The sequence below is a fragment of the Mirounga leonina genome, unplaced genomic scaffold (genome assembly GCF_011800145.1).
Source record: "Mirounga leonina isolate KUSES-001 unplaced genomic scaffold, KU_Mleo_1.0 Mir_101609, whole genome shotgun sequence".
NCBI lineage: Eukaryota > Metazoa > Chordata > Mammalia > Carnivora > Phocidae > Mirounga > Mirounga leonina.
The window spans coordinates 6295129-6311189 of NW_023270164.1; the positions used below are offsets into that span (position 1 = coordinate 6295129).

At 38.8% G+C, this 16061-nt stretch overlaps 1 protein-coding gene across 4 annotated transcripts in view; it reads left to right on the top strand.

The window, feature by feature from the left end:
• Positions 1 to 16061, top strand: part of USP9X (ubiquitin specific peptidase 9 X-linked) — a 166957-nt gene that overhangs the window by 88383 nt on the left and 62513 nt on the right. For all 4 annotated transcript variants that reach the window (XM_035003152.1, XM_035003143.1, XM_035003166.1 and 1 more), the window contains exon 15: positions 13962 to 14049. In XM_035003152.1, coding sequence (XP_034859043.1) covers positions 13962 to 14049 — 88 coding nt within the window. The remainder of the gene's footprint in view (positions 1 to 13961; positions 14050 to 16061) is intronic.

Genomic DNA, 16061 nt, shown 5'->3' on the forward strand with positions numbered 1-16061 from the left:
AAATTCACAAGAACAACGATGTGAAACTACAAAAATCCACGTTTATGCTGGTTTTCAAAGTGCAAATTTGTTTAAACGTGTTAGGGTAGAGTTTCCTGAGGTTTCAACAGCCAGTTTTTAAGTTCTTGCCATTATGTGGAGCTCTGTTTCAGTACTCCTTTTTGCCCTCTGGCAGTTGTGTTTATCTGTGTTAGAGTAAGGATGGATTTTTAGTACATATTCCACTGTCTTGTAGGCCCAACCTTGTTCCCATATTCACAGAAAGAAAACTTTGTACTACTACTGCTAGAAATAGAATTGAACATAATGGTTACTGAACATACTACTGATTTAACATTTTATAGTAGATAAGAGTCTGCAGAAGCCAATAGTTATTTTATATTTCTAATACTCATTATCTGAAGAGTAGATTAGAATCTTGGCATTCTTGAATAAAATCCCAAGATTCTTATAAATCATAGGATTTGCTTTAACACAGGATGTATATGTATATTCCCATCTAAAATTCAGATAAACATAATGGAAAAATTAAGCAGCTCTTCAGATATGCCTACTAATTGTATTGACTCCTTTGTTCTTCAATTTACCCACCTCTGGGCCAGCTGAGACCTAGGCAGTAGATTGTAGAGCTAGATAAGCAATCTAAGCATCAGGTGACTGATAGGCACCAGGCAATGAGCTTGTACCGTTTCAGGCCTGAGTTCCTTCTAAGTAGCATGATAAGATGATCAGAGCAATATTCGCACGTGACCATGTAATTTATGTTCTGTGCCAAACGCAACCAAAATCTGAGAGAAGTACAGGAGGTTTCCATGTAATACACCCAATCAATCACTCAAGCATCTGGGCTCAGTTTAACATACTGCAGATTTGTTGTCATGGTCTCATCTCTTCTTGCTGGTACGAAGTCCTCACAAGTGCCATTGCAGGCCTTCCCCCGAAATGGAGCCATATAAATCCTATGTGCTACAATGCTAATTTTTACTTACTTCCTTTGTATGTGATGTTTCGATTCTTTTCATTGCCAAAAGTTGAGTACTGTGCTGTTGGGACAGTCAGGAGATGATGGTGCATGTGCAGTTCAGCCTCACTAGGGTTTCCGGCTTTGTTTTAGTCAAATTCTGCATGAATCATTGCCTCATCTCAATTGTATTGTCATACGAAGGTTTTCACTCTTCAGTTTTCCCTCCTTAAATTATCCGTAGCTCCATAAAATTAGAGGTATGACTCTTGGATACAAGTCAGATTGTCTAGATTTGAAAATGACTATAAACATATTAGGTGTATGACCTTGGGCAAGTTATGTATGCTAGAACAATGCCCGGCATATAGTATTAAGCTCTTGGATTTTTGTTACTGATGTTCCCCTAAATTCATTGACACACCTTCTGTTTCTCCTAACTTTGATAACTTTTCCTCTATTACAATACTCTACTGAATAATACCAAACGGTCAGTCTACAGATCCTTAAATATGGGGAAAGGGGGTGGTATACTTTTTAAAACTAGTAAAATTCTCCTGTTATAATAAACTCTCTGCAGTAGTAAGTCACTTCTGTGGTAATATCAACCACCAATTTCTGAATTTGGAATTCTAAAGTAAATTACAGTCTTTGTCTCTGTATAATGGAAGTATTCCATAGATCTCATTAGGTATGAGACCTGTTATTCACAGGATGACATCAAGCTTCCACAATTTTCTGGTACTCTTAATTTCTGATAACTATTATATCAGTATTACATATTTGTCCTGCCCATATTTCATCTCCATCAGCATCTTTAGTTTTGGAATAAACGTTTTTACAGTAGTGTGGTCAGCTGACTCTACCTCCTGTTTTAATATTATGTAGATAAAGTAATGAATTTATTAAAATTATCTCCCATATTTACTCATGTGTTCTCACTAGTGGTGCCTTCAGATACTGGTGGTTACAAGTCATTCTTTAAAAGTGTTTTAGTGCAGACAACAATGTAGAAGACCACTTTTAATTTTCACTCACGTTTTGCCTTATTGGTAGGGTAGTCATTGTATTTTTTTTTTTTTAAGATTTTATTTATTTATTTGAGAGAGAGAGTATGAGAGAGAGCAAGCACATGAGAGGGGGAGGGTCAGAGGGAGAAGCAGACTCCCTGCCGAGCAGGGAGCCCGATGCAGGACTCGATCCAGGGACTCCAGGATCATGACCTGAGTGGAAGGCAGTCGCTTAACCAACTGAGCCACCCAGGCGCCCGTCATTGTATTAACTTGAATCCTTATTGATAGTTTTATTTACCATTTTTCCTGGTTTCTGCATAGAGTTGTAGGACTCATCTTCATTATATATCATTTTTTTGCATTCTGTTTTCTAAGGACTACCACTTCCAGTGACCTCTTCCCAATCATTTACATCCAATACTGGAAATTTTGGGGAACATTTTTCCACATAAAAGATTTCTTCCTGAGCATCATTCACCAACAGTGCTCTCTGTGTTAGGGTCAAATCCTGGTCTAGACTTTCTCAGCTGTGGCTCATTCCTACCCATCAGTCATGAAATACAGTGAAATCTGTGTGGGCTCTTTGTGATTCAAAAAAAATTGAGTATTCATTTTATAAATAGCTTATTGTAGTTCTCTAGAGTAATGGTTATATTCAGGGCCTGGTGTAAGGAAAGTACATAAGATGGTCCTTCAACATCTTATTTTAGAAAGTTAGAAAGGGCTTGAGGAATTTTGTTAAGGGCGCCTGGATGGCTCAGTTGGGTGAGCGTCTGACTTTTGATTTTGGCTCAGGTCATGATGTCGGGGTCATGAGTTCAAGCCCCGAAGTCAGGCTCTGCACTCTGCAGGGAGTCGGCTTGCGATTCTCTATCCTCTCCACCACCCACCCCCCCAGCCACCGTGTGTGCACATTCTCTCTCTCAAATCTTTAAAAAAAAAAAAAAAAAAAAAAATCTTGTTGACATGTCAAAAACAAATAAGAGTTGGCTCTTACTGGCCAAAATTAGGTCAAAATAAATAATAAAAATAACTAAACCCATTAAATAAAATACAGACCTCTGCGTCCATGCTGAAAGAAAGGGAAGTGTACCAACTAATACATGTAGAACATGTGATGATGATAATAAAAATCCACGGGATGAGGGGTTTAATTTTTTGAATGGTGGGAGTAAGATGCTCAGTGGACCTTTTTTTTTTTTTTTAAGATTATTTATTTTATTTATTTTTTAAGATTTATTTATTTATTAGAGAGAGAGCATGAGAGGGGGAGGGTCAGAGGGAGAAGCAGGCTCCCTGCTGAGCAGGCAGCCCGATGCGGGACTCGATCCCAGGACTCCAGGATCATGACCTGAGCCGAAGGCAGTCGCTTAACCAACTGAGCCACACAGGCGCCCCAAGATTATTTATTTTAGAGAGAGGGTACAAGAGGGAAGTGAGAGAGAGGGAAAGAGAGCAAGAATCTCAAGCAGACTGAGCATGCAGCCCAGCGCGTGGCTCGATCTCACAACGCTAAGATCATGACCTGAGCCGAAATCAAGACTTGGACGCCTGACCAACTGAGCCACCCAGGCGCCCCTCAGTGGACCTTCTCCTTAACAAAACAACCATTTCTCTGAAGTTTTAAATAATATCGAAAGTAACTGGGAATTATTCTAAGGGGATACAGAAAATAGGGAAACAATTTTTCAAGAAAATCTCTTGAGAAGAATAGCAAGAATCTGTAGCATTAGAGCCACAACTTTTACTCCCTTTCCCCACAGCTGCCAGTCTAGGGCTGTGGTTCCACCGTAAGAAGGGCAGGCTGTTGGCATTTATTATCTTGCCCAGTTACATTTTACAGAAGTTCTATTCTAAGGCAGTCATGGTAGAACAGAGACTCCCTTATCCTGCACAGTCTACTCATAGGGCTGAAGCTTTACTTTATGCATGGCAGTCTGAGGATACTGAAGTTCATATTACTCCTATTGCAGCTTACTATGTCATAAGTTGGATATTCTGTGCCTAGAGGGACAAACTGAGAAAATCAGGGGCTATTACCATTTCCCACATACCAGCACCACTCATAGAGCCAGAGGGATCACTCTGGGAGAAGCTGCTTGCTATGTTGTCACCAGCTCCTGTGCAGTGGCACAGAAGTTCTGCCCAGAGGGAGAGACAGGCTGTGAGGATGAAGAACTGAGCAGTTAGGCTTGAAGGGGTTGACCTTATTTGGACCAGAGCATACCATTCCTAAGAGTGTTATTAAAAGGAGTGGAAATTTTGGTGAAGAGTAATTAAGAGGGAGCTTGTAGTTCCGTGTACTCATATTAACCAACGAAACTGCATAGCAACCAAAAGTTTAACAGAGAGATCTAGATAAAGACAGCCAAGATGAGCCCTCCTCGGAACACAGTCAACCCTAGGGGGGTCACAAATGTTCTGCACATTCATTAGATTGCACCCACTCAGAAGCAATCAGAGCAAGACATGGACAAGTTGAAAACATTCTTCAGTTCACACACCAATCCATCAACAAAGGTTGTAAGCTTCACTGGCTCAAGGACTTAAATTCAAATTCTGACCAAACGTTGGGTGAATTACAGGTTACCATGACCCAGAGGCAACTCCTAGGGAGCCAGGCTTAAAAGTAAAATTTTATCTCTTTTAAAAGTAAACAGAGGGGCGCCTCGGTGGCTCAGTCATTAAGCGTCTGCTTTCGGCTCATGTCATGATCCCAGGGTCCTGGGGTCCAGCCCCGCATCGGGCTCCCTGCTGAGTGGGGAGTCTGCTTCTCCCTCTCCCACTCCCCCTGCTTGTGCTCCCTCTCTCGCTGTGTCTCTCTCTATAAATAAAATCTTTAAAAAAAAAGTAAAAGGAATAAAATATATCAGAATAAAATAGAATAAAATATAACAGTCAGAAAGACTGTTTCATGCCTAAGACTACCCTCAGGAGTGATGAGGAAGAAAACACCTCAGGTACTACTAGTCCTTGACTGAATGTGGGACAACTACTTGAACTGTGATGGTAGTCTCCAAGCCACAATTACATCCAGTGGTAAAGGGTAATCTAACTAGCCAAGGGGACTTAATTACAGCCTTCGACCAGTAAGGGGCTAATGCTGAACCAGGAACAACATACAGGTACCAAGGCTGAAAGGTACAAACAAGGGGGAAAAACACTGTGGCTGAGATAGACTTGACTGAGTTAGTTCAGCCTAATCACTAAACAACCAACAGACAACACCAACCCAGGGAGTGAGTGGGTGGTGTCAGTATTCAGGTTGCTACAGTACATTTAAATACCCAGATTTCGACTAAAAAAAAATTTAAAGGTGTCACTCATACATACACAGACCTCTGAAAGGGCCCAGATGGTAGACTTTCTAGACGACAACTTGAAAGCAGTTATTACAAATATGCTCAAGGTGCTGTTCGAAATTGTGTCTGAAGAATTAAAGGGAAGTATTGTGACAGTTTTAGTTGAGAATAGCAATAACAAGATACAAAGAATCAAATGGAAATTCTGGAGTTGAAAAGTACAGTACCTAAAATGAGAAATTTGCTACAGGGGCTGAACTGGTGGAAGTAGATTCAAAACTGTAGATTTGAGCTGGTGGAAGGATCAATCTGTGAAGATCAATAAAATTATGCAATCTGAAGAACAGTGAAGAAGGGATGAAGAAAAATGAAGAGAATGTTAGGGAAATATAGGACACCATTAAGAGCACCAACCTACATGTAATGGGAATACTGGAAGGATATTGGGAGGGGGGTTGAGAAGGGAGCAGAAAAAGACATAATCACTGAAGACTTCTAGATTTCATTCATACAAGAAGCTTAAAGAATTCCAAGTAAGTTAAAGTTAGACCTAGATGCAGGCACGTCATAGTTGTAAGAAATTTTGAAGGATGTAAAAGAAAAGAAATCAGACTTCACAAGGATACATCAATAAAATTAACATTGTGTCTTAGAACTTCAGAGACCAGAAGGCATGAAGATCCTGTACGTGAAGTGCTAGGGGCAGTGAAGGGACCTAACAGCTAAGAGTCTTACATGCAGCAAAACTATCATTAAAAAACGAAGGCAAAATAAAGACCTTCCTAGATAAATTCTGAGAATTTATTGCTAGCAGACTTGCCCTGAAAGAAACACTAAAGGAAGTAATTAGGCTGACAGTAAGTGACACCGGACGGTAAGTCAAAGCCAGAGGAGGGGTGGTGGGTATAAAAGAAATACAGGCTTATTGCTCTTTGAATATTTTACAAATTGAAGGTTTGTGACAAGTCTGCATCGAGCAGTTCTGCCAGTGCTAGTTTTCCAATAACATTGCTCACTTCATGTCTCTGTCACATTTTGGTAATTCTGTCAGTATTTCAGACTCTGTCATTGTACTTGTTAAGGTGATCTATGATTGATGATTATGATTTGATGAACGAACGCTTAGATGATTAGCATTTTTAAAAGATTTATTTGAGAGAGAGAGAGAGCACCAGCTGGGGGGAAGGGTAGAAGGAGAAGCAGACTTCCTGCTGAGCAGGGAACCTAATGGAAGGACTCTATCCCAGGACCTTGGGATCATGACCTGAGCTGAAGGCAGATGCTTAACTGACTGAGCCACCCAGCACCTTGATTAGCATTCTTTAGCAATAAAGTATTTTTAAATTAAGGTATTTACCTTGTTTTTTAAGACATAATGCTATTTCCTGCTTAGTAGAATATGATACAGAGTCAACCTAACTTTCATATGCACTGGAAAGCCAAAGACTTCATTTGACTTACTTTATTGCAATACTTGCTTTGTTTTGGGGTCCTGAAACCAAACTTGCAATATCTCCAAAGTATGCCTGTAGAAGTTTTGAACACTATAAACCCACAATCCATACCTAACAGATTTCTATGGAATACTCCATCCAGCAACAGCAGAATGTATTCTTAAGTGTAAATAGAATATTCTGCAGGACAGACCATATTCTAGGCCAACAGCAGACCTCATTAACCTAGAGTATTGAAATCCTATGAGGTAGGAGTTTAATCCACAACTGAATTAAATTTTAAATCAAAAGGGAAATTTGGGGATTTCACAAGTATGTTCAAGTATATGCTCCTGACTAACCAATGGGTCAAAGAAGAAATGACAACTGTGAAATGAGAATATACTCAGATGAGTGAAAACAAAATGCCAAAACTTGGGGAGAGTTGCTAAGTCAGTGCTCAGAAATTTATAACTCCAAATGTTTTTTGTAAAGAAGAAAGTTAGCAAATCAGTAACCTTTAGAAACTAGAAAAGAGCAAACTAAACCCAGAGTAGGAAGGAAGGAAATACTGAATATTGGAGGGGGGGGATATCAAGTAAGATAAAGGAGAAAAAGAAATAAAGAAAAATCAGTGAAACTGAAGTTGGTTTTTGAAAAGATCAGCAAAATTGACAAACCTTTAGGCTAAGAAAATAAGACTCAGTTACGAAAATCAAAAGTGAGAGGGTATCACTACTGATCTTATGAAAAAATAGGAGAATACCAAATTAATGAAGCAGTTAAAAAGTTGTATAGACATATCAAGTAAAAAGATTGAATTAGTAACCAAGAAACTTACCACAAAGAAATTCCAGGACCAGATGGTTTCATTAGTGAATTTGCTGAACATTCAAGAAGACCAATCCATCAGAAATTCTTTCAAAAAAATTAAGGAACACTCTTTCTATGAAGCTGTTACTACCCTGATGGCAAAATAATACAAAGACATCAGAAGAAAACTGCAGACCAATATCTCTTAGAAGTATAGATTCAAAATCCTCAAAAATAAACCAAATTCAGCAACATATAAAAAGGATTATGGGGGTGCCTGGCTGGCTCAGTCAAAATAGCATGCAACTCTTGATCTTGGGGTTGTGAGTTCAACCCCCACATTGGGTGTGGAGATTACTTAAAAACAAAATCTCAGAGAAAAGGATTATGTATCGTTGCTAATTGGAATGTATCTCTGGAACACAAAGTTAATTTGACACCCAAAAGTCATTGTGATACACCATATTAATACAATAAAGAAACAAAACTATGTGATCTTCTCAGTAGGTGAAGGACAGGTATTTGACAAAAATCTAACACCTTTCATTTTAAAATCACTCAACAAACTAGGAATAGAATGTAATTTTATCAGCCTGATAAAGGGCATCTCAAATATCTCACAGCTAACCTCATACTTAATGATGAAAGACTGGCTGCTTTCCCCTTAGGAACAGGAATAAGACAAGGATGTCCATCCTAGTCACTTCTACTTAACCTTCTGTTGGAGGTGCTAGCCTGAGCAGCTAGGCAAGAAAAATAAACATTCTCATTGGAAAAGAAGCAAAACTATCTGTTACCACAGAAAATAACATCTGTATAAAGAAATCCCTAAAATCTTTTAAAACTAATAAATGAGTTAAACTAGATTGCAGGAATTAAGATTACTATACAATGTCAGTTGTATTTCTGTATGCTCAGCAATGATCAACCTGAAAAATTAAATTATTTACAATAACTTTATAAAGAATGAAATGCTTAGGAATGAATTGAGCAAAAGAAGTACAAAATGTGTACTTCCTTTTGTTTTTTAAAGATTTTATTTATTTATTTGACAGAGCTAGAACAAGTAGGCAGAGAGGCAGGCAGAGGGAGAGGGAGAGGGAGAAGCAGGCTCCCCGCCGAGCAGGGAGCCCGATGCGGGGCTCGATCCCAGGACCCTAGGATCATGACCTGAGCCGAAGGTAGCTGCTTAACCAACTGAGCCACCCAGGTGCCCCAAGATTTTATTTTTTTAAGGGGGGATCAAATGCATAACCCTGAGATAAAGAGTCTCAAGCTCCACTGATGAAGCCAGTCACACACCCCCAAAACTTGCACATTTTAAACTACAGAACAATATTGAAAGAAGTTAAAGATTAAATAAAGGGAGAGAAGGCCCATATCCACTGCATGGAACACTTAATATTGTTAAGGTCACAGTACTCTGCAAGTTGTTCTACAGATTCAACACAGTCCCTATAAAAATCCAGACTTTTTTCTTTTTACAGAAATTGAGAAGCTGATCCTAAAAATCATGGAAATGCAAGGGACCTTTGCACCCTAATAGACAAAACAGTCTTGATTGTAAAAACCAAAATTGGCTGACCTGTAATACTTCCTGATTTCAAAACTTAATTCAAAATAACTGTAAGACAGTGTGGTACTGACATAAGAACAGATGTATGCATCAGTGGAATATAATTATAGTCCAGAAATAAATTGTTAAAGTTATGCTTGATTTCTTATAAGGGTGCCAAGAATATTCATTGGAAACAAGTAGTCTTGGGGCGCCTGGGTGGCTCAGTCGTTAAGTGCCTGACTTTGGCTCAGGTCATGATCCCAGAGTCCTGGGATCGAGCCCCACATCGGGCTCCCTGCTGGGCGGGAAGCCTGCTTCTCCCTCTCCCACTCCCCCTGCTTGTGTTCCCTCTCTCACTGTGTCTCTCTCTGTCAAATAAAATCTTTAAAAAAAAAAAAATTAAAGGAAACAAGTAATGTTTTTGATAAATGTTGCTGGTATGCACATCTAAAAGAATAAAGTTTGATCCCCTGCCTCACACCATCCACAAAGCTTAAAACCTACCATAGACCTAAAAGTATAAAGCTCTTAGGAAAAAAATCGGAATAAATTTTTGTGGCTTTGGGTTAGGGGAAAGCAACATTGTAAGAGGGGGAAAGGTAATAATATATTGGAGTATATCGAGGTTAAAAACTTAACTACTTGCAAATGATACAATCAAGAAAGTAAAATGACAAAGAACAGGACAAAATAACTAAATCATATCTGATAAAGGATTTATTTTTTTTGTTTAAAGATTTTATTTATTTATTTGACAGAGACAGAGACAGCGAGAGCAGGAACACAAGCAGGGGGAGTGGGAGAGGGAGAAACAGGCTTCCTGCTGAGCAGGGAGCCCAATGTGGGGCTCGATCCCAGGACCCTGGGATCAAGACCTGAGCCGAAGGCAGTCGCTTAACCAACTGAGCCACCCAGGTGCCCTCTGATAAAGGATTTAAATCCGGAATATATAAGATCTCTTACATAAACTCAACAATTAAAAGCCCAGTTAGGAAATGGGCAGAGGATCTGTATAGACAGTTCTCCCAAGATACACAAATGGCTAAGGCAAATGAAAAGATGCTCAGTATCATTAGTTATTAAGGAAATGCGAATCAAAACTACATTGAGATTCTGTTTCACACCTAAGGATGACAAAGATAAAAATGACAGAAATGTTTACGTAGCCCTGACTATACTAAAAGCCATTGAATTGTACATTTTAAATGTGTGAATTTTATGGTATTTGAATCCCGTCTCAAGATATTTTTTCAAATGAACTTTTTTAATAATGAGTTATGAAATAGACTCTAAACAACTTGCATTCTATAATGACAACCAGTTTATATTAGCCTTAGCCATAGACACTTTACTCTCATCTCCATTCTCTTGCTCTTGTCAGTGGGATGCAGCAGGAGTAAAAAATGGATCCTCTTTGCTAACTAATCATAGTATTTAGAGCTGAATATTTACAAGGAAAACCACCAAACATCCTGTTTATGTTCTGACACCCCAGAATCTTCTCTGTAGCGAAGTGTAAAGTCTCTCCCTTCCTATTTAGCATTGATGGATCTTCTTACTAATTGATTATTCTTTTTTTTTTTTTTTTTTTTTTAAGATTTTATTTATTTGTTTGACAGAGGGAGGGCGAGAGAGAGCACAAGCAGGGGGACCGGCGGGCAGAGGTAGAAGTAGGCTTCCCACTGAGCAGGGAGCCCAATATGGAGCTTGATCCCAGGACCCCGGGATCATGACCTGAACTGAAGGTGGACTCCCAACCAAGTCACCCAGGCACCCCACTTCTTGACTATTCTTGATTATTGTTTGATACTGAATATCTTCAAGGTTCTTGCTTGTGTTCACGTTCCCAGTTTTATTCTTTTTTTTTTTTTTAAATAGGCTCCACACCCACCGTGGAGCTCAACCTTAAGACCCCAAGATCAGGAGTCACATGCTCTACTATCTGAGCCCCCCAGGCATCCAGGATCCTAGTTCTTGATAAAGTGCTGGCACCTAAATAAAAAAGGAATGGGGATACTAAACCTAGGGGATCAAAGTTTGGTAAGAAGCAAGATACTTACATAGTCTGCAGGTCTCTCCCCACTAATTACTTACTGATTATGAAAATAAAAATAGTAACTTCACAGTGCAATAGCCTACTGGAAACCACCTTAGCCAAGTGATCAGAGTTAACTTCAGTACTGTATCAGTGGTAATTTGGTAATTGTAATGTGGTTATATAAGCAAGTGTCCTCGTTATTTGGAAATACTCATTTAAGTATTTAAGGGTAAAGAGCTGTGTCTTCAACTGACTCTTAAATAGTTAAGAAAAACTACACTTACGTATATGTGGCAACTAATGAAACAAATGGGGCAAGATGTCAACAACTGGTGAATATCAGTGAAGGTGATAAGGGAATTCTTGCATTATTTTTGAAATTTGTCTTAAGTTTGAAATTACTAAAATTTAAAATTTCCCCTAAAAAAGAACATGGCAAGTAAACAAAGCTGTGCATAAACTCCTTGTTTAAATTTTTAAAAAGGCAACTGAAGTCCATTGATATTTCAGATACCTAAGGACTGGTTCTTTGAGAAAGAAAATTTTGGGGTACCTGGGTGGCTCAGTCAGTTAAGTGTCCAACTCTTGATATCAGCTCAGGTCATGAATTCGGCATCAAGAGATCTAGCCCTGTGTTGGGCTCCATGCTGGGCGTGGAGCCTACTTTCTGTTCCTTCTCCCTCTGCCCCTCCCCCTTCTCACTCACTGTCTCTTAAAAAAAAAAAAAGTTCTACATAGTTGATTAGTATTTTATATTCTATCCAGTTTCTTGAGCAAACCTCTTGAGAAGTAGTGTTTTAAGTCCTGAGCCCTGACGAAATTGATTTTCATGAAAGTAGAGAATGTGTGTTTAGGACTTTTGGGAGATGGTAACACATGTGAAAGTAGAAAGCAGTCCTAATACATTGGGCTTCACAAAAATACCAAAAACAGATATTTTTATACATTATATGTTCCATCTTTACAACATGTCAAGATTTTCTTCAGAGAAGAAACTTCACTATTTTTGAAGACTTTGGTTACTATTTCTGAAAGGTCTCACACAATTAGTATTCTGTGGCAGTAGCACACATGTACCATAAAGTCCATGATATGGTATGCAAAGATCAGTAATTAATGCTAAAGGGAAATCGCATAATTTCTCATTCCTCTGTAACTTGGTACAACTTTCTGGAAGAAAGGTCAGTGATTTCCTCATGGTTGATGGTACTTGTAAGAGCATTTGCTTCATGTCTCTTTAGCTCCAAGCCACAGATCAGCTTGACCACTTCCAAGTCATGCAGCTTTTTCCAGTAAAGTCAAAACAAAACCACTGTCCATATTTTTAGGACAGTAGGTGCTTTTTAAGGTGTTTTGCTGTGGTCTTTCATACCAAATACTGAGATTTTTTCCACCCATTGTATACTGTAATGAAAGTAAAACCAAAGGGTTTACTAACTTTTTTTTAAGATTTATTTGAGAGAGAATGAGCACAAGTGGGAGGGGCATAAGGAGAAGGACAGAGAATCTCAAGCAGACTCTGCACAAGAGGGCTGGATTCCACAACCCTGAGATCATGACCCGAGCCAAAACCAAGAGTCAGATGCTCAACCGACTGGGCCACCTTTTTCCTTTTCTGTTTTTTTTTTAAATTTCTTTTTTAAAGTTTTTATTTTTAGAGAGTATGTGTGTGTACGTGTGAGCGAGTGGGTGGAGGGGCAGACGGAGAGAGAGAATCTGGAGCAGATTCTGAGCTGAGTGTGGAGCCCAAGGTGGGGTACAGTCTCAGGACTCTGAGATCAGGACCTGAGCTGAAATCAAGAGTCAGTCACTTAAGCGACTAAGCCACCCAGGCGCCCCTCATCTTCTTTCTTTTAAGAAGGAATTTACAAGTTAAGCTAGGCTTAGTGACCAACACCTAGCATGGTCATGATGAAAGGGCCAGTTTTCTTGAATTTCTATCTGAGACTGTTCTAGACTGTCATAACATGCTGATGGTGAAAACTGTGATAACTTAATTATACAGAATAGCATCTTGTGTTACTCTTTTTAGGTAAAAATTGGTAATACACGGGCACCTGAGTGGCTCAGTCGGTTAAGTGTCTGTCTGCCTTCAGCTCATGTCATGATCCCAGAGTGCTGGGATTGAGCTGCACCTCAGGCTCCCAGCTCAGTGGGGAGCCTGCTTTCTCCCTCTCCCTCTGTCTCCCAGCTCTTGCTCTCACTCTGTCTCAAATAAATGAATAAAATCTTGAAAAATAAAATGAAATTGGTAATATAATTTATTTTTATAACTTTTTTTATTCTCCATGAAGACTTTTCAGTATAACAGGAAGGAAATCCAAGAAAAAAATTTGTCCTGGCAGTTAGTTCATGTTCACAGACCACTCATGTCAGTTTTAGGCTGTAATCAGAAATTGCTTCGTTGTGTATAAAGATGGTGCAAAGGTGCTGTGATGAAGAATTTTTTTTTTGTCAGAGTGAGCACAAGTGGGGGGAGGGGCAGGCAGAGGGAGAAGCAGGCTCCCCACTGAGCAGGGAGCCCAATGCGGGACTCTATCCCAGGACCCTGGGATCATGACCTGAGCCGAAGAGAGACGCCAAACCGACTGAGCCACCCAGGTGCCCCTGAAGAATTGTTTATGACAGCACACTTAACAGATTGTTTTCTTTTGGTTATGTAAAAGTATGTTTCTGTAGGGAAAATAAGAGATTGGCAGAAACCATGAATTTAATAGTAAACTTCAGGTTGCCTTTTAATAAAGAATTAATGACTTTTTAACTTACTTAATTTCTTTTGGTTAAAGTCAGCAGTGTTGTGGATATCCGTGTGTGTATAATGCATAATTTTTCTTAATTTTCAGATCATGAAGACTATGACCCCCAAACTGTGAGGCTGGGAAGTAGATATAGTCATGTTCAAGAAGTCCAAGAACGGCTTAACTTCCTTAGGTTTGTTTTAAACCATCAATGTTGTTCTCTTTAAGACAGATAAAGAATGTTTAGTTAATGTGCTATAGAGTTAGGTCTTTGTTAGGTGACCTTTTCACCTGCCACCTTTTACTTTCCCACATGGAAATCACTACCTAAAAGCCAAAGGACATTTCCCTAAGTGTTTATGATTAAATACTTTTAAATTATTGGCTGAGTTTTAACTTTTCTTCTTTGAAGTATTTGAGGAGAGTACATTTTAAGATTTTGTATAGACTTCTGTCCTTGTATGTTTTCGCTAAAAATAATTTTATTTTTAAAGAATAAATTTCCATATTTTGATATAACCAGCTGGAGAACTATACTCACTTTAATGGTATCCTAGACAATAAGGAAATGGAGACAAAGGGCTGCTGGCTCAACACCTCAAAAGAGTGGTTTGCATCCACTGCTGCCTTGTTTATCCTAGCAGTGGCTGACAAAGGTGGTCTGAATGTGTGTATAACATTATTATAATGGGGATGAGGCAAAGAGGTTTATCCCCTTGAGCCATAGCTAAATGTAGTCCAAGGCTCAATTTGAATTTCCTCAGTGGTAATTAGCCTTTAATGATTATACACCTAACAATTGAAATTGTTAAGAATTTTCAATGAGCGGTTTCTTGTGAATTCAGAAACCACATACTGCAGAAGTGCTATTCAGTTCCTAAGTGTGCTAAGACAAATGCTCAGATTTTCAGTGCTTTGGGAAATCTATTGCATTTATTATTTTGATATATTGGGGGGATTTTCTCCTGAGCTAAGTTAATTACGGACTTGTTTATTGAACTGTGTGTTTATTTACTGGGACACATTTACATATAAATAGTTACATGATTTTAACTTGAGGAAAAACTCTAGCCACCAGATTTTAAGAAATTTGGCATTTGTTGAAAATGAAATGTTTTTTTCTGTGTGTGTTTTGATTTTCAACCACCTGAATAGAAGGACCTGCCTGTCTTGATCGAAAATCACTGCCATAGTGAGTGACTGTTACTGATTGGTGTATGTTGTATCCCTTAGGTTTCCTAGAACGGAAAAATGGTTATGAGTCCTACTATTTTCAAGTTTGGAATCACAGAACCTATTTTACTCCATGCTTTATTATGTGTCTACATGACCTATAGCAACACACTCAAGAGAAAAGAACCTAACTTTACTTTTTTACTTGGCGTGTGTTAAATGCTTTATATTTAATCCTCATAGTCATGCAGAAGGCAGGTATTCTCCCTATTTGATTAAAAAGCAAATGGAGATCAGCATGGCTTAAACTAGCTTCTTCGAAATCTCGCAGCCAATATGGATGCCAGTTGCACTGCTCAGCTAGATCTATCTGACTTTAAGGTCTATGCTCTTTATATATATTAGACAGTGATTTTTGCAAATCTGTCTTGGAGCCTTAAGGTTTCTAAGGAGCTTTCTCCAAGATTTCTGAACAAGCATTAGAGATTTGATTTCCCATTTCTCTTTTCTTTACTCCTCCTCCCAACATCGGGGCAGCCCCACTTGTATTTTATACATTGGACTTCCAAATGGAACTTTTGCTTGAAGAAAGTTTTTTGCTGTTGTATTTAAAAACAAAAACAAACTTTGAAAAACATGTATGTTACCACAGAGGACATTTCATATTGTATCTGTAAATTAGAGGTAGCAGGGTTAGGTAGGACTGGGTGCTAGAAACCCTCCTGAAGCTCTGCAGTTCTATTAAAATAACAAAAACCTTGGGATTGAGATCCCAAAATGCTTGAAGTAATGAGGGAACGCATTGACATGAAATACCTGCACCTTACTCCATAACTGGGCATGGAGCCATCATTATGTTAACTAGAAATTCTGTGCTAATTCAGAGTAAAGTGAGGTGTTCTCTTTTCCTGTCATTCACAGATCAGGCAGACAGGGTAGGTGGAGGAATTTTAAAAGAAATACAGAGTTAACAGAAGAGACAGTAGCTGTAACGAAATTCACCTTCATTGTCTTAATAACCAACATTCACAA